The 25,089-nt window shown below is 46.5% G+C and overlaps 1 protein-coding gene across 1 annotated transcript in view; it reads right to left on the reverse strand.

The window, feature by feature from the left end:
• Positions 1–24,848, reverse strand: part of SPRED2 (sprouty related EVH1 domain containing 2) — a 66,461-nt gene extending 41,613 nt beyond the window's left edge. Inside the window, exon 1 of the mRNA XM_065631200.1 lies at positions 24,674–24,848. Within this exon, the coding sequence (XP_065487272.1) occupies positions 24,674–24,720 (47 nt within the window). The 5' untranslated portion in view covers positions 24,721–24,848. The remainder of the gene's footprint in view (positions 1–24,673) is intronic.
• Between the last annotated feature and the right edge of the window lie 241 nt (positions 24,849–25,089).

Below are 25,089 nucleotides of genomic sequence, written 5' to 3' on the forward strand. Positions count from 1 at the left end.
GAGCACCGAAATGCTCCTCCCTACCTACCATTACCACACTTTCCTTATTTTCCATGACACTGGAGTAAGGCTCTCCCATGCTGCACACCTCTGCCAGCACAAAAGGTGTTATTTAAAGTACAGCTGAATAGCGTTTCAGGAGTCGAGGAGTCTGCTGGGGGATGGATGGCCCATAAAAGCCCATGCGGGAGCAGTTCTGGGCACGGCACAGCTTGGTTCTGCTTATGTATCTCTCAATATAGACTTTACTCAGATGTTAAGCATCACTGAGCACAATGCTTTCTTAACACAAATGCACCTGGAATACCGCAGTAAAACTAAAGAAAGAGGAAAGCTGCAGTATTTAATCTCTTGTAGACATCACCTGACCCGAAACAGAGAGGATCCATCCTTTTTTCGTTTTGCTGCAAGTCACCAGCACAGGGCACATCCCACCATTAACAACCCTTGCTCTGCAGCTCAGGGCCCAGGCTGGGGGTCACCGTCCCAGCTGGACCGGTGCAGGTGTCCCTTTGGCACCATCATTACACGTAGCACAATCCCAGGTCCTAGCAAAGGTACAACCTATTTATAAATTACAGTGATGCTAAATGAGCATCGCAAATTGGAGGCTGTGTTGCTTTGCGGTTTCAAACTGTGCAAACCAAGGCACCTCTTTATATATTTGTTTTAAAAGTCCTTTGGTTTAAAAAGTCCATCCCCGGGTGACTGACATCTTACAACAACTATTTTCTCTGGGTGTTTCAAAGTTTAGGCCTTGGAAAGATACGTCATTCTCATAGATGAATGGACCTTTGTACATATGGATGACAATAAAAATCAACCCCAGCATGCATGGGTATTTCAAGCATTCAGAAAGGTTCTGGGTGGAGGCCATGTGGATTTAATTTTCCTGCAGACAGATCAAAGGCAAGCCGCTGAGAGCGTCTTACTCAACTACAAATAAGCATCCATGACCAGAAAAGAGGTTACACAAATGACATGCACCAAGCTCCTCTGCACCGGAAAAGCCTCATGTGCTTTTCTTCTAATTAAACCCTTCCTCCATAGCTCCTAATTGATACCTGGACAAACAGCTGTAATATACTACAGGAAATCTAACCCTGTACTTTGCTCTACTTGTGTAACACGGACTCAATCATCACAGGGCAGGCTCTGAAATCTGATTTTCTTGATTAAAAAACTGGTTAAAAAAAAAAAAACACGCTATTAAAACCTCAAAACCTTCCTCCTTCCTTCCCACCCCTCCTTAAATGCTCAGTTCAAAGGAGAGGTGCTGCCTCTCCACAGTTTGCATCTGAATTTGTTTTTCTTGCCCTGGTATCACTGTCTCCTAGACTGGCCAGATTGCAGACAGAGCTCAGCCACCTGAAGAGCTCCTTGCCTCTACAAGCCCAGATCAATCACTGCTGCAGACGGATTCACATCTTTGACCCCTCGAGAAAACCGATCGCTCATAGTGCACATTGAAGGGCTTCACTTAGCTGCTTGTTCCTAAATCAAACTTTTGTTTCGTTTCAGCTTTAATCTAGACTCTCTAGTCTAGCAGATGCTTTACTCTAGTTTATCTGCAACAGATCTCAACTGATGAAGATTCCACAACACTCCTAAAAAAAATACTTTATTTTTAAACTGTGCATCTTCTTTTAACTTCTAACCACTGCATCTTTCCTTTCCCTTTTTGTAGAATAAAATTTTTCCCCATGCAAGTACTCCCAAACTAATTATGCATACCCCAGATGACACATATCCAGTTTCTTGTCTTCTCCAATTTCTGATTTCTGGATTTCAACCACTCTTGTTGCTCTTCCTGAGGGTTGGCACTGTCTTTTGCAAATCCCCCATGCCAGGACTCAATACTTCATGCTAGAAGCCGCTACAAATGCGGCAAGATACAGCAGACCACGGGGCAAGCACCATGATATGATAATCTTTATCCACCTACGTTTCTAAATCCACTGAAAACTTCTATAAAACTGTGCTGGCCAGCTCCAAACTCATACACTCGAGCTGACATTGACTGCATCTCCTCTCAGCCAGCTCCCTGTTTTGCTGGGGACTGACTTAATCTGACCAGCTGAAATTTTCAAGATCATTCTGCCTGCCCTCTTCAGACTACAAAGATGCTGAGGGGTCTGGAGCATCTTTCTTACAAAGAAAGGCTGAGAGAGCTGGGTCTGTTCAGCCTGGAGAAGAAAAGGCTGAGAGGGGACCCCATTTAGGCTTATAAATATCTCAAGGGTGGGTGTCAAGAGGATGGACCAGACTCTTTTCAGTGGTGCCCAATGACAGGATGAGGGGCAACGGGCACAGACTGAAACACAGGAGGTTCCATCTGAACATGAGCAGAAACTTCTTTACTTTGAGGGTGACCGAGCCCTGGAACAGGCTGCCCAGAGAGGCTGTGGAGTCTCTTCTGGAGACATTCGAACCCGCCTGGACACGTTCCTGTGTGATCTGCTCTGGTGAACCTGCTTTAGCAGGTGCGTTGGACTGGATGGTCTCCAGAGGTCCCTTCTGACCCCAACCGTTCTGTGATTGTTAGTAAAATATCATCTTGTCCTTAAAACATACCTTGTCCAGCTCCTTCCACTGCTCTTGGGAACAAGTTGCTATTTTACAGACTTAAAGGAAGATGTTTAATGTTCTGCCTTGATTTTTAGTAGTGTGGGCATTATTTTCTTGTTAATTTAGAGGACTGATCCTCACAGTCTGCCTCTTTTGGAGTGCAGAAAGGACACAGGGGCAGGTTTCCCTTCCTGCACAGAGTATGCCTGCCCTGTACCAGGACACCTGGCATTGACTATCGCACAGCTTTCTGATGTTATTATTGAAACCCTATAGCAACCAGAGATTTCTCACCAATACCTTTGGTTTCTTGCAGCCAGCTGTGCACATCTCCCAACCTCGGTTCTCCCTGCAGCCAGCTTTCCTGTTTACATCTCTGCCGCTGCTTCCCTTGCAAAGGCGAAGGGCTTTGGAAGAAGAACAAACAAACAAGCGTTTCCTCAAGCTGCAGGCAGTTGTGTGCCTCTCTTCCTACCTTCATCCTTTGCCCAGGCACAAAAGTGTCACTTGCGTTTAATGGCTTTTATTTCCTGTGCTTTGGTTTAACAGGCGGATCTTTTAAAAGCTGTAAGATACAGTGGTGTGAAGTGCAAACTGAGTATCTCACTGGGAAGAGCAATTTTGTTCACAAAAGGCACAGAATTCAATCAGTGGAGATCACCTCAGGGGTCACCCCGTATTCTCATTCTGATGAGCGAGGATGAGCTGTTCGACGTGCTGCACGTTCATGTTTTCATTGCCAATTCCTTCCAAAAAGGTTAAGTTTTAGGTACGTCTGCCTAGGGACAGTCGGTGTCCTTTGGCATATCTGAAGGCGACCGAAGGCTCCCGTGGCCTTTCCTTCGAGCAGCAAAGATGGTGAAGAAGCTGCTCATTCAGTCGCCATCCGGCTTTTTGGCACACTCAGTATCAGCTGGGAGCCGCAATCTCAAATCTCCTGGGTTTAATTGGGGAATACCATCAATGCCCCACACAAGACCAAAAAAACTGTTAAGCTTAGAAAATATGTAAGTATATATATATATATATGTATAAGTAACAGCTTATGCAAATCTATTCATTCTTAAAGGTCTTTTCCAACCAAAACAACTCCATGATTCTATTTCTTCACTGAAGAGTTGTCAGGCATTGGACCAGGCTGCCCAGGGAAGTGGTTGAGTCACCATCCCTGGAGGGGTTTAAAAGACACGTAGACGTGGTGCTCAGGGACATGGTTTAGAGGTGGACTTGGCAGTGTTAGGTTAACAGTTGGACTTGATGATCTTAGAGGTCTTTTCCAACCTAAATGACTTCGTGACTTAACGGGCCACAACACTGTGTTTAAAAACATCAAAAAATGAATACTGAAGAAAAGCAACGTTATCTTCTTGCTGAAGATCTGCAAGAAGAAAATATTTACCTTCTATCTTTGGGTAAAGCCCCATCTATACCTTGCCCACCCTCATTATATTATTAAGGTAACTGTCTAGACAGGAGGAAGAAGATATACCCTGATTTTTTTCTAACTTTCCACTTGTTTTTCACTGTTTCAAGCTGTGTTATAACCAGTCTACATGTGTTCAGTGGATGATAATGGAACCACAAGCATTTATCTCAATCCAAAATGGCTTATTTTTTTTCCCCTCCCCTTAAACTCAGATTTAACTAGGGTTTTAATTCTTGTTTATCAAAGACACAAAAATCGACAGGAGGGAATGTAGAAGGATAAGCGTGCACATCTACTAACTTGGTTTTCTTTTTTTCTTAAGGTGGTTTCATCCAGTTATGAGTTTCTGACTTCCTTGGTTAGGATTTACCTGCCTCTGACACTATGTCTACTCCTATCCTGGAGCAAGAGAAACTTGAGAAAGGAAAAGCCTTGGTCTGAAGATGGGTCTCTGCTGCATTCGTGCACAGGGATGGCAGCTCCGCACCCAACACTCCAGCAGGGTGTTCTGGCTCCCAGACAAGACGGCGGTGGAAGCACAACGTGCCAAGACTGCCCTGTAAGGCCTTGTTGTCTGCCAGAAATTAATATTCGGAGAAAACAGTGATGGCGTTTTGATGTGCTAAGGGAGAGAAATATGCACGCATTGCCCCAAAGCAAGTTGAATACAAGCTTTGCTAAACAATTCGCATCCTGATGGGATACCACAAGTTGCTGAGCTGTCTAAAAAAACAATCAAAAAAATAGACCACAACAAACACCAAAAAAAAAAAATCCACCCCCACAAGTCTTTCTGAAATCTGATCAAGTGCTCTCTCCTATATTAATTTGCAAAGCAGGACAAGGAGCAATTCAAAAGGTTATACCTTGAAGGACCCGCAAGCTGCTTCTTCATCCAGGGATGCCTTTTTATTAATGTTAGCACCACAATAAGGTGCCCAACCCATGTTTCCTCCACCACAGGGACAGACAGCCCTGGAGAAGCCACCAGGCCAACGCCGTGAAGACGCCATGGATATCGATGCGATCCGGTGCGTGCTGCAGAAACCCAAGGCGGTGCTGGCACAAGTGTTGAGTTGCGGGTGGCATAACAGACCCAGCTTCAGTATATTCAAGGACTAAGTGGATGACGAGAGCTCCGTCCAAAATAGAAAGCTGAGGCGGAAAGCCAGCTACTCATCCTAACCCAGCACGCTCCCTTGGAGATGCATGGATGATGGATACCATCAATTTTGAGGTAGAAGGGAGAAACTGCATCCTCGCTTCAGCCTGTCCAGATGTGCCCAGGCTCTAACAACTCCATGGAGAAGCTGGCAGTCGAGTCCCCATCCACCATACGCAAGCATGCATGTTTTAGGGGGAATATATTAAAATGCACTTCTTTAATCCATGTATTCAAAAACTGTGCTCAGATTAGCTAAAAGTAAGAACAGTTAGTAGTATAGTGGCTGAGAATATTGCCTCCACCCCTTTATAACAGGGCAAAATAAAGGCTGGACATGCAAAATTCTGTTGACCAACAGCCAATGCTTGCCTTGCATACATCTTCCTGCTAATAAATTAGGCGGAAATCTGTGGCAGTCTCAAGACAAGCTCTAGACTTAGCAGCATCCCTCTTCTAGGTGTCTAGGTAACACCTGGACAGGAGACCTCCAGATGCACTTACAACCAAGTAAATGAAGTTTATCTGAAACAAAACTTCCACAAAACCAACACAAAGACAGAGACCTCTGGAATTTGGGGCTACTTGCAGATGTCCTGAAGGATGCCATTGACTAAGTCATACAAAAGGTACTTTAAGCCCTGACAGTGATTCATCTAGATATTTTTTCTAGCAAAAAAGCCTTATTACTGAAGCAGAGTTTCCCATTATTTGCAGGAAAATTCAGAAGAGAACAAGTAGATACTAATTTGTTAAAGAGACAGATAAACATGTACAGGAAATATTTCTATGAAGGTCCTGATCCTCTGAAGATTAATAATCTGCAGTACTGGAGACAAAACCATGACACTGAGGAAATAAGCAAACTATAAAAACAGGAAGAAGTGGAAGTTTATTTTTTTTATGTTATTTTGAGGGACTATTTGTTTTTCTGAAGCTTAAGATACCAGCAAAAGCCTCCATCTGCAGGTCACACAATTCTCTATACAAAAGCAGCTGCAGAGAGTTTCCTCACCCAGATCCCCAGAGCTGGCAGGCCAGGGAGGCCATGCCGCACATTACAGATCAGACACCTCCCCAGCCAAAAGTGTTATTTACTTTTCACTTTGTTTAAAGACATTACAAGCCACTGAAAGGGCTGCTGCTACCTGGACAGTGTTCTGTAGGCGATACTAATAAATCAAGTTATTTTGCTATTGCATTTCCACCACCCCCAGCCACAGGATGAAGGCACTCCTTCCAGATACATATTTCAGTATATTCACTGTAATACCCAAATAAGGTAATATTTGTTGGAAATGAAGGGTTTCGCCACAAAGAAAAGCTGTTCTGGACTCTACTGTCCTGGGTTTTGTTCAAATCTAAACAAAACTACCATCATGGTGAATTACAGCCCCTCCAAGGATGCAACGGGGACGTGCCGAAGCCAACCACCGCTTCTGCAGCAAATTGGTGGCACAACTATTTTCAGACAACTGCAAGTCGCCTCAGCTGAGTAGACATGACCACTTTGTCTGGAGGCACTAACCTTTTCTTCCACCTCAAACATCCCGTGCTAGCTCATGGTGGCATCACAAGGAGCCCTTGGAGTCCTGCCCCATCTTATACATAAGTTATCTTACTTAAGTGAGTTGGGCTGAGGCACAGCATTGCCTAGGGGTCTTCTGCTATTAAAGAAGGTGGGGAAAGTAGGGGACAGGGACACCACACCAATTTGTCCTCATCCAGGAGCTTTTTGAAGCAACTTCTCCACCTCCTTCCTGCAAAAAATCCCGATCACTCCCATTGCAACCAATGCTACGCAGATGTACTGAATGCTACTCTAAGAGCTGGATTAAGCTCGCATCTGTCTGCAGAATTCCCAGAGCATGAAGGGTCATAACTACAGAAATGGAGTTTAACTTAAACTGTAAAAAAGGTCTGTTTAAATATTTATGCTTCTGAAATGTTCTCGTCACTTTGCCCTATGCTGTTGAATTATTTTTGCCCACTGGAAGTGATCCCTTTGAACTAAGGCATTCATCACTTAGGAAATAAAATTAAATTTCCACGTTAGTTAGCAGATGTTAGTTAACTATGGAGGACACTAAAAAAAAAAAAAAAAAAAATCAAGTGCAATACTATCAGCCTAGTTTTCCAGTTGGATTTGACCTCTACCACAACTGTACTGAAGAACTATGTGTTGTTTGTATGCTTACTATATGGAACATTTGTATAGACAAATAAATACCTATATATTGCACTAAATATTAAGCATTTGCTATTTGTCTGACACCGAATATACCAAGCTACATGCTTTCTGATTTTGTACACATCAACTAGGACAGCAACCAGTAGCAAGCAGTAAAACAGTATGGTCAATTAAATAGCAGTAAAATCAGAGAAGCAAAGATCTGACTCAGAAACAATTTAAAATTTGAGTTCGCACAAATTATTACTGTCTAGAAAAATGCCGATGCTGCTACGGTGGTGCAGAGCACATCGACGTGCTCCCCAATGATGAGGGATAAGCAAAGGCCTGTGCCCAAAAGCCCACCTGAGCCAGGCTCAATAGTAGTACCTGCCTTATGCCAACTCGCATTCCATTTTCAAGTGATTAATCACATTAAAATCCTGCCGAATCGCTGCACATCCAAGTGGACCAGCTGTTAATCTTTCCTAATTTTTTGTTTTTGTCTCCCACGTGTAGTCAGCACACCAGGGTTTTCCATGACGAAACGTTTTACACCACCTTGTAGCTCCTCGCGTTGACTGACTGTATTGGTAATTAAACAACTCACATCAATTACAAGCAGAAACTGGAATAATAAGACACAGACGCAGCCATTGAGCACCAGCTTCTAGGAAATCACTACCAAGAGCGCTGTTAAAGTTCACGCTCTCCAGCTCATTGAGTATTTGAGGCAGCAGTGAGAATCTGCACCCGTATACGGCGCTTGCACTTCACACCCAGAAATGTCATTTCAACCCTGAAATGACACCCAGATATTCTGGCTTCAACCCTTCTTTCTTTGCTGTAGTCAAAGATGAAGGAACAAGCTACGAAGAAAAACTGGACAACGCTTCTACAAAAGTATCAAACTTTGACTCCTGCCATTGGGGCAGTTCGTCAACTGTAAGCCCATTAGCAAAATACAACAGTCTATTTTTCTCCATCCTTTGTCAATACTCAAGAGATACTTTCAGAAGTCACAGAGTGGCTCTTCAAGTTCCTTTCTTCAAAGCATACAAAATTAGCAAGAAGTAACAAGAAAGCACAATAAAATGATGGGAGCCTTGTCTGAAGCAGCCTTCCGCGCCTTGGTGATGCTGGTTACAGAGCACAAGGACAGCTGTAAGCCAGGTGATGCCCAAAGTGTTGGACATCTCTTCTTCTGGGGCAGCTCATGACTTCTTGGCCTCACGCAGCCCTTGCACAGGGCGCTTTTAACTTATCCATGAAACCAACCAGCGTCTGAGGTCCGTGGTTACTTCGGCATGTCAGAGACGCGTGCCAATGACATCAGAAATAAAATGAAAAATAATAAAGATCAAGCAGCTTAATGCCACTTAGAAGTGTATGGACTCCCCTGCCAACCAAGGTGGCAATGAGGAAGGCTGGGCTCTGCTGCCAGGGACCTTAGACACCCACCATGTCTACGATGACCAGCTGCTGCCGGTATGGAGGATGGTACGGGGACTATTCTAAAAATCCTGCTCCTGGATGGCACTCAGGACTTCTCCGTGACCCTCTGCCAAGCTCTGCGAGCTCAAAGAGGTTCCTCGCTCGCTTTCCTGAAACACGGCTGTGAAATGGGCACAGGCGGCTCTCGTGAGCCCGGCAGCGCCCAGGCAGTTTCCAAATGGCAGATTTTATTGACTTTAACTCGCTAACAGCTGGCAACGCAGTGACCCGCATCCACGGGCTGCTGAAGGTGCTACATCCCATTTAGATTTGTAAGGCTAAAATTAAGCTTTTCCTTTGATACGGAGTCATTTTTGCTTGGTGTCCTAGCGCTTGTTCGGGCAGGTTCGCTATTCACCTGAGGCAAGCATGCTCTTCAAGTTTAATTAGGTCATATCCCAGGCTAAAGAATTGAATAGTTAATTGAAACAGCGTGCCAACCCACCACGTGCTCCGCACGTCTCACGTTGTGAAAGTCCAAAGGTGGGAGAGCAGCTTGGGGTGGGGAAAAGGGTTAATTTTACCCAAAAGGAAGAACACATTCAGCACACTGTCTAGCTAAAGAAATAAAAATAAAATAAAAATCCACTCTGCCACAGTCCTGCTCCATGACACGGGCAGACTAATTTATGCATGATCCAAAACACAGAGGAGCCCTAAGTGGCAAAAAGCATTCACAAAACGAGAGCTACAGCCATAGACAACATAAGCCAAGACCACCATGCTACACAACGTGAGGAAAAAAGCCTGCAAAATACTGGACATTACCAAAACCTTGATGCTCATCCTTGAGCGGTCGCAACCACTGGCCATGCTCGGGCAGTGGACTCAATCTGGAAGGCACCTCCTGGTCACCAAACACATGGGAAATACCTTCTTACATAAACAGGCTTCCTGTAAACTTATATATCTCCGTGCCAGGTCATGTGTTTTTGCACGAAAAACCACAAAGACCAATCTCAGAAAGACTTTTTCCACATCTGCCTGCACAGTTGATCACAGGAAAGACAGTAACCACCCTCTGACCTTTACAACAAACCACTCTTGACAAAATTAAGGCTATCCTGCAGAGGGGAGCTGCCACATACAGAAGCAAACATCTTCCTTAAGCCCAAAAGGAGATAGAATATTTTGCATTTTAACTAGATTATGAATGAAAAAGCCACATTCCTGCAAAAGAGTTCCTGTATTTGAGATATTCCAAAATAAAACGAATATACAGAGACTGGACTTTATCCTTTTAAGTATTTGCTTCCCCATATTTAAGGTCTACAGTTTTCAGAAGCTAAATATAAAATAGCAAGAACGTGTACAAGCTGTGAATGCACACCCTTTTGACTTCTCTTATTCAATTAAGCAAAGAAACTCTTGCACAGCACATTCACGTTCCCTGCAACACAGCACCTTCCAACAAGCCACATCTCCTCCTCTCTCCAGTCTTAAGTTTTTGCTGGGTTTTAAAAATTTACCTTTGCTGTCCAGGGAGTTTCTAAATTCCCTTTATGAATCACACAGCAAGAGATGCCTGAACCAGGTGCTCAACCAGGCACATTCCTATTGGGACCATCCAAGGAAAACCCTGCTTGGTTTTGTGCCATCTCACCAACATAGGGGGCTGCAAGGGCAATCTACAGGTAAGACCTTCCTGGACCTTACAATATGCATCCTCTAGAAAATGATTTTAAACATCTGGAGTTTTTTCTGTACAGAGTTTAAAGCTAAACATCAAATCAGCAAAACACCCCAATGGGTTACTTCCTTTCATTGACTTATCATTTTTCAAGTGTCCTGAAATGGACGACACAACAGGAAAATTTACTTAAGGAGTGAAGAAAACCTTTCTGTGTTTTCTGTACTTATTGTGGGAGACCCTGAGCACAGCTTTAGGCACTGGGCAGTTTTCCCCTAACACACCACCACTTCCGTAAAACACAGCACGGTTCCCTTTATCGTTTGCTTTGCACCACGGATTTCCACACTGCGTGCCTTTCCGCGCCAACCTCAGCCATCCGTCATGCTTCAGTCGCCTCTCCCTGGCTATTTACTTACAGCTGGGTACGGCCAGGAATTCCTGTGTGTAACAAAATGTACAAACGTGCTTTTATACAGTGCATTTCGATGCTGGAGAGTGCTCTCAAGGAGTTTCCCTCTTCTGTCCTGAGGAGCTTGTTTTACTCAGAAGTTCGGGGAACAGCAGAAGTTTCTTGCTGACAAAAGTCACATGCAGAAGTAGAAGAAAGGGGCTGAGCATTTATTCCTTCCACCTAAGGAAACAACAGCTTAAAAGAGCAGCTGGGTATTACTTGTTAGGAGCCTCGTTCAATTCAGAGCTAGCAAAACCCAAAGCGTCCCTTTCTCTTGAGCCATTTTGCAAAGAGGGGCTTGGCATGACCTCGTGCTCCCCACCGCTTCGCGGGGGAAAGCAGAATTGGGTTCTCCTCTGCAAACATCACAGCAACTCGGCGCTGCCAAGCAAAGGCATACAACTGCTGTCCTGTGCCACCAGCATCACCTGAAGCTGCACTGGCATCACGCATCTGGGTGACATCCAGCGCGCGACGCCACCAGGATAAGCCTGAGTGAGCAGCTGAGGTTGAAGCCAACAGCGTGTCCCCTGCGACCCTGCCAGAACTAAGACCTGGTTCTAGGCTTAACGGGTAAGAAAAAAGCCACGTGCTTCGTACCTATAAGAAACGCTCCTTTGAACAATAAGCCAAGGAAGACGCGCACCAGCTCACACTGGAAGACACTGCTTGCAGACGTGAAGAAGATTCGTTTCTACTGGTCTAAGAAAAATACATTCACCACCTTCCCGTGCCCTGTGTAGCAAGGGGTGACCCAGCTGGCCCGGGTTCATGTCATGGCAGTTTATAAAGCCACCAACTAGAATGAATCGGTACAAAACCTGTTAGTCCTTTTTCTGTTGACCCGCCACCAATTAAGTCAACAAATTTCTCCACCGTCCCATCCTTCCCTTCTGTCCCCACCATCCCTCTTACACACAGAGATGTTTATTTCCATATACACTGCAAAAAACCACAGCACTAACTGCACTCAAAAGCAACGGTGGTGGCTCTTAACCAAGCATTTTTTTAATGCATCCTAACATTTGGACTGTGACTTCCACAAAAAGATGATAAAAGATGTAAAGGATCTCTCTTTGATGCTCAGTTCATAGCTGAAGGCCACCTGACACGAACCATCTGAAGATACAACCTCTTCCAGGCGCCAGGCACGTTCCCTGCAACCACCGGCAGCAGTTTTCAGCTAGATCCCTGGAAGCCCACTGAATGAATCCGTTATAGCATTAATTGCAACTAACAGCATATGTCATATATCGTCTCCAACCGTTCCACAGATGACCGGTCAGAAACAACAGATCTAGAAGCCGCTGGCAAAGCAGCTTGGATTTGTCACCCTTGCTTACAGGGCAGGGCTTGTTTTATCGTTGGACAAAGGCAGCACCAGACTGCCTTAAACATCTATACCATGAGTAGGTACCCAGGGCTCACCACCAGTGACCAAGGGTGGATGATCATCTGGAGAAGGTCCGGCTGGGGAAGCACATTACTATTCCCACCTCTACCATTCGTAGTCCAAGCATGTAAATTAGAGCAACTTTTCCCTTCTTAAAACACATATAGGGAAGGACTAGGTTTAGCTATTTTCAGAACAGTACCAGACCCACGTAGAACTACAACCCGCTAAATGGTCTTGTGAAAAATTATCCCTCCTATTCCTGCAGCAGAGAGGAAGCAGAAGAGGGAAATAGTCCAGTAATATTTAACTGTTCTTAACACAAAATTTGCACAAAAAGCACATGCTTTACTGAAATCCCCAAATTTAAGTGCTGGAACAAAGGACGTGTTCCTTCCATCGTCTTACCCCAAATCAACACACAAACCTTAGTTACGCTTGTAATCCAAAGACAAGTGATTTGCAAAAGCACCCAGTGAGTTTGTTCCTTAAATCACCGCAGAACTGGGAGTGCATTTTGTCTCACAGAGGCAAAACCAAAGCAGCAAGCTCACTGCTACTCCCCTTTGCTTTTGTTTCTGTAAGTCAGCGCTGAGAAAGCAAATTAAGCTTCCAGCTCTCAGCTCCTATAATCGCATGAGCTACGGGGCACCAACTAAAAAAAAATTATATATTTTCTTTTCCAAACATGAATGGGAAAGCATACACAACCAGCCTTCTCTCCCCATCCCTTCCTTCCCATAAGGAGGAGTGTTTGCTTTTTTGTTCGGCCTTATGAAAGGTTGGGGAAGCTATTCCACCAATACTCTGATAAAGGTGGCCCACACTTCCTTAGAGATATAGTAGAGGGAAGGAGGAAAAATAAAAAACCAAAACAAAACAACAACCTACCCAAACACCCTCGCCATCAACAAAGCTGCTAGAAATATCTTTTAATGACTTCTGTACAGAACAGTGAATTATATCAACAAATTAACCCAGTTTACAATTTGCCTAAAGCTTTCCTGAACAGGAATATATTGAGGCACACGGATGCAGAGGCACCAACTGCAGCAGAATTTCGGCACTCCACAACAAAAATGCCTCAGATGGGGATTTTTGTGTTTCAATTCATAGATCTTTACAATCACCATTTCTACAATCAACCACACGGCTACTAACTTTAGGGAACAGACTTTTTTGTTGCTTACGGGGGTCTGCCGTGGAGGGAGGGCTTTTCTGCACGCCCTGGGAATTTATTTCACGGACCCTGTTTAAAGGCGTGCATGCAGAACCGAACCAAATGGGGGGCTGGTGGCAAACTTCGGTAGGCCGGGATTTTTTCACTCATAGCCTGTGATTTCAAAGGGCTCCTTAACCGCTCGCTGGGGGAGGATCGGCACAGCGACCGCTAGTTCCATACCCAAAAACTGGGAGACCTAAGCTAGATCTTGGCCTTTGGGTACACGAGCATTTCTGGGACCTAATAATAAAACCGGGAGAGAAGCAAGAAGATTTTTTATGTGCAAACATAGGAGAGAAGTTGGGTAAAAATATCACTGTACCACAAGCAGACATATTTTAACGTTTTCCAGCCCAGCATCAAGATGGCCATGGCAATCTTGGCGCCAACAAACTTTTGGAATTCAATCCAAGGCATGAAAAAAAAATAAGCCTATCTCTGCCTACCCTTTATCTCCTGCCTGGTTAATCATTTCTACACATACCACATACTTAAGCACAACTTTTAGGTGGGGGAAGATCCCCCCCACACACAGACATCAAGTCAAACAGATGAAAATCACCCACCCTCCTTCTGCCTCTGCCCATCTGCACCAAGCCACGCGCCTGTGTGTTTGCAAGGATTTTAACCAAAAATGGTCACTTATCCACATGAACTGACCTGGGAAAGTTTATGACTTCTGCGTAAGGGTGATGGAGATGCAGACTTTTTAATAACTTGCAAAAGTACAGACAAACCTGATAAAAAGCTAAAAAAAAAAAAAACAAAAAACAAGAAAAAAGAGTTGGTATTTATCATGTAACTTGTTTTAGGAACTACTGTAAAAAGGCACATCACTGACCTGATAAGATCTTTTGAACCAGTAGAGTTTATGTATACATAGGCATAGGGGAAATGGTTTATTTGGGCTTTAAGGTTCTTCCTGTAGGATGCAGTGTTTATAAAGGGTATTTCTAGAACTTCCTGACTGCATTTGCAAGACCGTGCTCTCCACACCAGCCTGCCTGTCCGTAATGATTCTGTAAGATTTACACCCAGCGCCTTTGAAGTGTGGAGGCTGTAGATGTTTCATGAAAGGTCCCACGGTTCAGCAGGACTGAGCTCCAAGTCACTACGGTAGACAAGATACAGGAAAATCAGAGTCCTTTTTAGGGTGTTTTTCCTGAAAAATCTGCAAGTTCTCCTTGTGTATATAATACACAATGCTGTTTGGGTTTTTAACTGCATCTTTAAAATGCATTTAGCCCCTTTCTCCCCTTCTCCTACCTTTTCCTGTTTAATATTTTTTTACCAAGCTAGCTAACTCTCAACATTTCAGTTCCTTCACACAACAAGCAGAAGGCTCATCTCCAGCATTGCTTAATAATTTTCCAGCCATTCAACATTTGGGCTTTCATTTAATATCACAATACCAAAATCCTAAATACTTGCAGAGAGAAAAACAAAAACCAAACAACAAACATCACACCAGGAAACTTTTCTCTGAAGCAGCTCTGGTGGTTTAATTGTACTGCAGCCTTTTATTCTTGTTTTTAAACCCGAAAAACAAGCTCTGCACTAAGTTTTTCCTCTAGTTCAACTAAATATCAGATGCTTTTTTAAAAACACAAGGTCATTTGTGCAATGCAAGTATTGGAATTACTATTTCACAGGTCTCTATACAGTATCTTTATAGCCACCAAATTGCATACATCCAGTAACAACATGCAAAGCAATGACGGGTTGCAACCAGCTTAACACCTCCCATGCCAAGTTTCAGTCAAGAATGAATTATGTTGGCAGCGCTATAAATCTCCAGCGATAAAGTTTTTGCTATCATTTCATCAGTATTTAAAGAAAAAAAAAAGGCATAAGCATGCTCTGCTGAAGTATCAGCGGCTTTTCTGTAATTTACACACAGACACTTTAAAAACGTGAAGTGTACCGAGCTCTGAAATACAGGGATTTACACTGCGGTCTAACAGTGCAGCTGGACCCAAATCTTCATTCCCACTGTGGCAGTAGTGGCTTTAATAAAAGTTTAAAAAAAAAAAAGAAAAGAAAAGAAAAAGTCAGTGCTAAGGAATCAAGCACTCTAGGTTTCAGGAAATGTTATCAAATAAGGCGTCTGCATTGCCAAAACCACGGAAAAGATGGTCAGCAACAGGTCTAGCCCCCGCTTTTCAGGCACTCGGCTCCCCATCGTGCTGCTGGACTTCTGTCCTTGAACCTCACCCATGCAGTACAGACCAATGATGGAGAGATGCAAAGGTCCAAGCATTAAAGGAATCACACTACTGAACAAAATCTAAGTTAAACAGCTGAAAAAACTCTAAGCGTGCTTTGAAGTAGCCTGGGTGATACTTTCAGAACCGTACCTAGTTTTTAAGAACCAGACTGTAAAGAACCTGCAACCCCAGACCCAGAAGCCCTGCAGCAACCGCCAAGTTTACTCGCCAGCTCCACTGATGCCTTCCAGCAACTTGTTATGGCATCCCTTTGATTTCTGGAAAATTAAAAAAAAAAAAAAAGAGCTCTCCAGTATTAACGCCTGGACACTTCTTTTCCCAGCCTAGAGATCTTGTAATGATGCCACGAACAACTGATCTGGTGGTACCCTCCCGCCGCCCCAGCCCAGAGGCGGGGTGATGGGCTGCAGGGGAGGAAGGATGCCCGTGACCAGCGCCCCGGGATGCCGCTCACTACCGGGGCACAAACCCAACTATTCACCCCCCGCCTTTGCTTCATTTCATGCCAACTTGAGGCAAAGCGCACATTTCCCTATATGCCGCAACTTGAAGCATTAGTAACCCTGTATCAGCTTGGGGGCATACCTTTCCACTCATAAAACCACATAAACAGCCAGCTTTGCCTTCCAAGCGCTTAAAAAAAGCCCAGGCGGGAGTGTTGGGGCATGTCAGCGGAAGAAATGCAGCGAGTGAAGGTGAGCCGAGCTCTTAGTTTTCAGCGTGCGATGGAGGGGAGCAAGCACGGCAGGTATCTTTTTGGGCAGCATCCCCCTCAGCGCAGGGACCTGCTTAAGGTGCTACAGGTGCGGAGTCATTTCGGCTGCAGAAAAAAATTGAGTGTTGCCCATACTTAAAAGGGAGAAATTCCACCCCCCCATCTAGAAACAGATATACACACCCTTATGGAAGAGCCTTCTTTCACTTCATGTTCCTCCCCTGAAAACTGCTTTCCACCACCAGTATGTGAATTAATAAATGGTCTACAGCAGGGGTGTCAAACTCATTTTCATGGAAGCAGATGACATATTTGTTGTATCAGACTATTATATAGCCCCAAATTATAAAAAAATCCTTATCTCATTAGATGAGATTCAAAGTATAAAAAGTATAAGCTGCAAATTATCAACTATAAGCAAACATATATTGCAGGACTTCAAAAATCTAGTCCTATTTGGGGATGGTTAGTAAGGAAGGGAATAGCCATAAATTAATTGACTTTAAGGTAACGGTATCTAATTTTAAAGTTTTCCGATAACTTTCAGAAAGGTGCCAGAACTCTTAACTACTACATTTATACAGTCCTAAAATTACATTCAGCCCTTTGAAGGCAACCACGAGACTGATGCGGCCCCCAGTGAAAATAAGTTTGACACTGCTGGTCTAGAGACTCAAAAAGAAAAAAAGATTACACAGATGTGCTTTAGCTCAGATGCTAATTGCTGCTAGTGGCACCAACTAATCCTAAGCATGGACTTAATTCCTGTAAACCCACACCATTTAAGAAATGATGTCTTTCTGCAGGCAAGGGGAGAACGAGGAAGGAGCTGGTAGGCGAGACTGTGGAGCTGCAACAGGCTCCGGTGTTTAGGGAAGAAGCTTTGTGATTTCCCAGTGTTTTGAAACTCTGACTGCTGCGCAAACACCTTCAGCATATTTCAGCTATCTCAAAGGAAATTAATCTTGCTCCTAACTACTCACCTAACAGGCAAGCAACGCTAAACATTGTAATGTACAGCGCAGGGAGGGAAGCTGTCTAGTCTTCAGACCCGCTTTCAACTAGCAAAGTAGTAATGGGACTATCAAACAGGACGTATGTATAATGCAATTAAAAAAAAAAATTAAGTGTTTCCAGACCTCCTCAGGATGAGAGTGCATGTGCAGAACACGCTCCTGTCCTCACGCAGCAGCGCAGGTCCTTACAGGCAGAGGGACGTGCCGCCCATAAGCTGTATCAAAAAAACCATCGGGTTTTACGACACATCTCCCAGCGCCATCAGAGCGAGTCTCACAAAGAGCAACAGCAGAAGTGCAATAGCGACCAACTCAACTTTAAAAAAAACCAAAACCAAACAACAAACCAAAAACAACGGGGAAAGCAGTTGCTGTCACCAAGAGACACCCCCTTTTGTTCCTAGAGAGGGAGATGTACACAGGTAGCAAGTCCTAACGTTACTTTTGAAATGTCATTTAATACACATGCAAATAAAAAAAAAAATCCATTTAATTGTTTAGCCGGTTCACTAAAGATGCTATTTTCTGCTTGCATTTTGGCTAGTTTCTGTAGCACCTCAGCCAAGAAGCACTAGCTAGCAAGGAATGAGCTCCACCACCACAGTAGTCTTCAGGACACGAAATGCTCTTCTCCTTGCTAAGCACCAATGTCAAAGTCCAAGGACTTTGTGGAGGTGGGCAACTCCACAGCCTCACTTTTGAAAACACCACAGATGGGGAAATCAAGTAATTTTGTCAGAAACGCCTGTAACCCCTGCTCCCCACGCCTGCCAGTAAGAAGTTTCCTTCCTAGCTGGAATAGCCATCAGGTAGCGGGCTCGGCTGACGGACTCAAGATCTCTCCTCTGATTATAGCACATGTAGGAGTTGAGAACAAAGCGGAGGGGAAAAAAAAAAAAAAAAAAAAACAAACCCAAAACCCAAAACATAGTCCTTGAAGTGCAAGCAATGAAGTCTAAGAAGAAAGTTATTCCACAAGCCTAAGAAAAAGCAGGCTGGAGACAAAAATAATAATTTGGGTTATATCTCACTTAAACCTACTGCAACAGGTAGAACCTGCTGGCTGTTGGCAGTAAGGTCTTTAACACCCTTGAAAGCACACTTTGTAGTGCTGTTTTTGATGAAACACAGCTTACTTTGAAGGTGAAGCATCTACTTCATGAAGCAGACCAATGGCTACGTCAGCTGTATGTTATGGGAGACCACCCTCCTCTGATGCTAGGGAGAAAATATTGCCAGCAGAGCCCGCGGGGTTTGGTTTGCACCAGGAGCTGTGGCGATGGCAGAAGTCCTGCTTCCAGGCAAGAGCGGCACGTGAAGCAACAGAAATAAAATGAGCAAGAGGCAAGAAGAAAAACCCAAGAGTGCAGGGAAAAGGAAATGAAAGTGCACAAAACGAGAAGCGAAACGGAGAAAGCGGGCAGGAAAGCGCAGAAACCCGGTGGCAGGAGGGAACGGCCCCTCCTCTCCGGCTCCGCACGGAGAGATGCTCCAGTGTCAGTTGCAGGCAAAGCTGCATCTCCCATGCCCAAGAGCCGGCCAGCGGGGAAAACCCGCTTCCCTGGGTGCTACAGGTACGAGGCAGAGCGGGGAGAACCGCTGGTGGCTTTGCCAGAGGAGGGACAGCAACGAGACAGAGTGAAGACATCCTCCCGGACTTGAAAGAGATGAGCTTCCTCTGCTCATGCAACATTTGATTGACATTGAGCTGGACTAGGAAAACAGGTGAGGAGCACCGCTATGATATTTGCGGGTACCAACACCGATGGCCACGCTGATATGATAAAAACCTTAAAAATGACCCCGCCAGAGTATTTGGGCATTGCTTTGCTCCGAGGAAACAAGGCATGAGAAACTACGCAGGCAAACCCAACCTTTGCTCTGAAAAGCTGATGCAAAACCAAAGGTGGGGGGTTAGGCACAAAGGGAAGGCATCAAGAAGGCGGCCAGTGCAGCCCAGCTGCATTTCTCTGCAGCTTCAGAGGATCAGGTTCTCAGTACTGAGCAAGCACCAGAATAAATGATTAAAGGAAACCTGACAAGGAAAGGGGGTGGACGTGGGTAGGGAAAAGGGAAGGAAGGGAAAGAAAACTCACAAAACCTTGGCAGAAAACCAGTAAGGAGGAGAAGAAAGTGGGGGAACAAAAAAAAAAAAAAGAAGGAGCATTAGAAATCACCAGCTGAGTTGACCCATGGCCAAGGTGGGAAGAAAGCACCAGGGTAGGCAAGATGCTGCAGCGCTCTGCCCGCTGGCAGGCCTGGAGAAGACCTGTCTCAGCAGCGCTGGGATTTAGGAGACAACAGCCTCTCGCTCGCTTTCTGTGCTGCACAGAAACGGGGACCGCTGCAGCTCCCATCTGCTGGCAATCAACTCCACAGTCTATTTGTACCTTTTTTAATCAACTGACCTTTTTCCCCGCCGTCCCCGCCCCCCGCCTTTTATTTCTTTTTAAATTTCTGCATTGCTTCGGAAGTTTTAAGTCCTCCAAAAATCAAACGCGACGCTTAGCAAACAGGGCATATTTTAAAAACACAGTCTCCAGAGCTGTACTTTTAGTTTTACTGATCTCTGTGCCCTCTCCACTCCTGCACACCTCTTGCAAGAGGATTACCTTCTACTGTTAAAAAAGGGGGGAGAACAAAAAAAAAAGGAAAAATAAAACAAAATGCATTTTTCAATGAATTTGTTGAAGGGAGCAGTTCCTGTGGCCAAAACTGGTCTTAAGAGCAGAGAACGCAAGAGTGGCACCTTTGTAGATGAAGCGCAGGATCTCAACTTCAGTGGAAAAGGGTGCTACCATTCAATGGGCTGGATCAACGTGTAACCCCTGCTTGTGTTGGGACGCGACCAACTGCCTACTCAAGCTTCCCAAGTACATCTCTTCCAGGTTTAATTGAATTTACCCGTTCCTCAAGCACACCAGAAAGCAAATGGAAGGATTGAAACCAATAGTTAAGCTGTCTCTCGGTCCTCAGCTCCTGTTTTTCATTCTGGTCCAGAAGAAGGACAATTGCCACCATCTTCCTGCGGTTTGGTGGCCGACAGGAAACAATTCTGTGGTTTAAATCCAGAGCAAGCCTTGCCACACAACGTACTTTTGTTTGCAGCCTCGGGATTTAATTAAACGGGCAGATAAAGCCTACCTTTTAACCCACACTCGGGGCTGCGTCCCAGCCAGATAAAGAAAAGGCTGCAAAACCAGGTTGAAGATGATTCCACTGCTGGCGCAGCATCTGTACCACGCTTGAGGACTGTCCCACCACCGCCGTCCCACCACGGTTCTGGCCGAGGGGCCCCTCGCTGAAAACCCTCACTTTCTGGCCCAAAGGCAGGTGGTTTAGGTTTCTCCTCTTCGGTTCAGGATTGGGGTTATCCAAGGGCTGCCTGCGGCCATTGCGTGAACCAACGTGCTGAGAAACGCAAGTCCGGTTTCCTCCTGCTTGTGGCACCTCTTCCCACAGGTCTCCCTTCCAGTTGTCCAGCCAAACACCCTCTCCATAGGTCCTCCAACCACAGCTCCTTTCCAAGTCATTTCCAAGACAGAAGTAGAAAGGGTAAATCCCTTTTTTTTTCCCCATCCTTCATCCGACAGAGCTATTATTGCCTTAAAAATTTCTCCCAGTAGCTGAACAAAGCAACCACTTACATGTCATATTTTAAACAGGCATGTTTTCAGGCCAAGAAATAAACAGTTATATTTTGGCAATCCTTCATTTCCTGTCCTATTTGCGAGCAATAATGTCACGATACACAGCGTGTCCCATGCCTTCCTCCCCGGCTCAAGCTTGCAGAAAAAAAAAAAAGTCAGCTGAATGAGCCACTTATGACAGCTACAGAAAAATAATTGGCATTGGGCAAAAGTATGGTGAAAATGAAGAGAAAAAAAAAAGTGAAAGGAATTATTTTTTCAGGGTAAAGGGCAAACTGCAATATTGATGGACTCAGTACTCAGAGCAAGTGTCGCCAGTCCCTGCTCAGAGATGGAGAGAAGCGGGATGTTGGGACCAATGAAAGTACAAAAGAGCGTGAGCCAAGTTTAATTTTCTTTCCCACCTGAAGTGCTGGTGTCACTGGTCACCACATTTTGCTGTCCCGCCTGACGCGGCAGCAACCCTCTACACTGCCTGGGACGTGTTCCACTTAACCCGGCTCGTTAAAAACCTCCGGGGCACCGGTCCCACTTGCAAACGCTCTGCACGCTGGCTCCGGACGGGCTGGAATCAATCGGGGCTGTGCCGGGTGAACGGGGGGACACCCCAGGGACGCGGCCGCCGCCGGGCGTCGCGGCTCCATCCCAAGCAGCGAAAAGGCTGCGGAACCAACACTTCCTCGTTCTCTGACCTTTTCCATTTAATTACTTCCTGTGACTTTCTTGGAACCCTGCATCGGAACAAAGCAGGCGGCGGCAGCCTCCGGCGTCACCGAATCACTTGGAGGGTTCGGCTCCATCCTCACGCTTTACAAGGGGAAAGACCCGGGACCCGCGCTGCCCGAAACTCAACTCTCCCACCGCTTTCGCTCGGTGCCTCTGATTTATTACCAGGCATCCCCCGCCTCCCCCTCCCCAAAATGTGCAAAAGGAGAAGCACAGCAGTGATGGGGGGGGGGAAGGACGGACGCAGAACTAAAGGCTGAGATGCAGAAAGAGGCGCTGGCTTTGCAATGACAAATTGACCTCTAAGTATCGATCTGAAATGGTGCAGTCATGAAGGGACCAATGAGTTTCCAGCATCCTAAAGACCTATTTTTTTCCCCTCCTTGATTTTTATAAATTGTTTCAAAACGGAAAAGGTTATGGAGCTGCTCTCAAAAATGTATTTATTAAAAAAAAAAAAAAAAGAGTCAAAAATTGGGGAAAATCCCCTGTAATTTACTTGAGGAGGGTTAGTTTTAAATACATCCTGACAGCGGTCCTCTTTTTTTTGTAATCTGGCTGTTAACATTTGCTCACAGTGCACTCAGTGAAATGAGAATAGCTATGCAAATTAAAGCCAGATATCTAGGGCAAATAGCACGCTATACTACCATTGTTCTGACAGCTTGAGAAAACTTATCAGGAGAGCCTGTCCTTATTTCTTTTAGCACCGTATATATTGAAAAAAAAAAAAAAAAATCACTTTACCCATCACTGAAATGAAAAACAACCCATGAGTCACCAGCTTCAGCGACGCTATCAATCAATGCAAGGCTGGAAGCGAAGAGCTTACGGAGGAAATCATGGCTTACCTAAAACACCTCCAAGGAGAAGACCTGGATCATACCCCAACGAAAACAGCTGCTCGGGATGTGCACTGGGGTAAGGACCATGGTGCATCATTTACCCCTGAAAGCCAACGTGTCCAGCCACCAAGAAACACACTAACTCTGGCCTGGGAAGTAGGTTGGGCACCAGCGCTCCCCATCTGCCTCCTGGGGACCAAAGCACAAGGTTGCTGGGTTGGCTGGTGACCCCAGGAGAGGCAGCGCCACCCGAGAGCCTCCCTCCCCAGTCCAGGTAGGATGCAGACGAAGCCATCAGCTCAAGCCTTCCTCGGCACAGCATCACACGGAGGAAGAATTTACTCTAAAACAAAGTGCAGCCTACAATTAAGATTTAAAAAAAAAAAAAAAAAAAAAAAATCAAAAAAAAAAAATCAAACAACCATCAGAGCTGAGCACTTGCCGTTCTACACCAACACTCGCTTCCACACCGAGCCCTGCAGGGAAATGCATTGGGAGCAACGCCTTCCGCCAGCTTTCAGCCACTGAATCGGGTTGGGTTCGCCCCTGCGCCCTCAAACCCAGAGACAAGGACCCACCTCTCCTCCTCTTGTCCAATTTGAGAAGTGAAACCAAAAAAACCAAACCAAGAACCAGCGGGTTTTTATTGGAAATGAGTTGGCTACATTTTTCCAGCCTGCCAGGTCATGGCAATATGTGAGAAATTCAATTTTTTTTTTTTTTTTTTTTTTGGAAGAACCATGCCGACTTCAAAATAACCACAATTTCAGAGGCTACATATAAACATGTATTTATTGTCTCTTCATTAAGAATTGCCAAAATAACAACCCCTCTTCACACATGCATTTGCAGGCAGAAGCCATTTCCTTCGCCACTCACACTTCTTCAGTAAATCGCCCTAAAACGAGTTTGACTTTACGAAGGTATAAGCACAGCACATGCCGCCAATTATGATTTTTTCAGACTCCAAACACCGAGCCGAAAAAGTTGCACAATTTTGACGCCGCTTTATAAGCCCTGAGAGAAGTCATTTTAAAGCGCTGTACATCCTATGGCGCTTGGCAAGAAACCAGTCCTGCACGCAAGTGAGTCATTTCTCTTTGACTGTCAAAACCCAGAAAGAGATAGCCAGGAACAATGTTTGGGCCAGCACGGCTTGTAAAAGCCTTTCCTGTAATTTCACCGTAATATCTTCGGAGTTTTATTTTTGCGGAAGAAAAGAATTTCAATTTAAAAGGCAAAAGGAGCACCGGCAGGCATTCTGAGTGTCCCGGGGCAGCCTCTCGGGGGGTTTATTTGGGTTTATTATTGGGTTTATTATTCCCGAGCGGGGGGGTCTCCGCGGGGTGGGCGCAGCCGGTACCGCAGCCCCCCGGGCCGGGGTGGGTACGGGGGTGGCGGTGAATGGGGAGGCCGCCGGTGACCGGATTTATGAATGCGGCGTCATGTGACGGCGGCGGCGGCCGCCCTCCTATTCACAAAACGGCAGCGGCGGCCGGGGCGGGGATCCGCGACGCTCCCCCCGCCATTCCCAATCCTCCCCCCACTCCAGCCGCGGGGGTGCGGGCCGGGGGCAGGGGAAGCACCGCCGCGCCGCCCCCCGCTCCCGCTCCCGCCGCAGGCCGCCCCGGCCCCCCCCGCCCCGGCAGCGCGGGGAGAGGTGTCGGCGGGGGGTGTCCGGGGGTTCGCACCCCCAAACCGCCCCCCCCCCCCGCCCCGCTTCCTCACGCCCCAGCCCCCCCGCACCTCCCGGGGGTTTTTATGAATGAAAAGGCGGTATGCAAATGACCGCGGCCCGGGGGGGAGCGCGAAATGGCGGATGCGCGGGCGGGCAGCGCGCACACGTACGCGCGTGTCCGTGTCCCTCCGTCCGCCCGCGGTCTGTGCGGGGGGGGGGGGGCGGGATCCGCAGCGGCTCCCGCCGGGGCAACAAAGGGCGGCCCCCGCCCGCCCGCCGCCCCCGGCCCCACTCACTCGTCAGGGTAGGCTTCCTCGGTCATCTTCTCCCCGTCTAGGCTCATCCCTCGCCGCGGGCGGCCGGGCTGCGCCTCCGCATCTTCCTGCGCTTCACATGGCGGGGGAGGCCGCGCCGCGGCGGGCCGGGGCTGGCGGCCGCGCCGGGCCCGACGGCGCGGGAGCGCGGGCGGCGGCGGGGGGAAGGGGGTGGGGGCTACGGCCGCGCTCGTCGCCGGGCGGCGGCGGCCGGGGGCGGAGGAGGCGGAGAGGCGGCGGGCAGCGCGCCGCGGGGGCGCGGCGGGGCGCGGCGGCGGCGGCGGCGACGCGGGGTCCGGGCCCGGGGGAGCGGCGCAGCGCCCGGGGGCAGGCGGCGGCGCCGGGCCAGCCCCATGGCCGCGCTCACGCCATGGCGAGGCGCCGCGGGTGGCGGCGGA

This window comes from Caloenas nicobarica, chromosome 3, assembly GCF_036013445.1.
Source record: "Caloenas nicobarica isolate bCalNic1 chromosome 3, bCalNic1.hap1, whole genome shotgun sequence".
Taxonomy (NCBI): domain Eukaryota; kingdom Metazoa; phylum Chordata; class Aves; order Columbiformes; family Columbidae; genus Caloenas; species Caloenas nicobarica.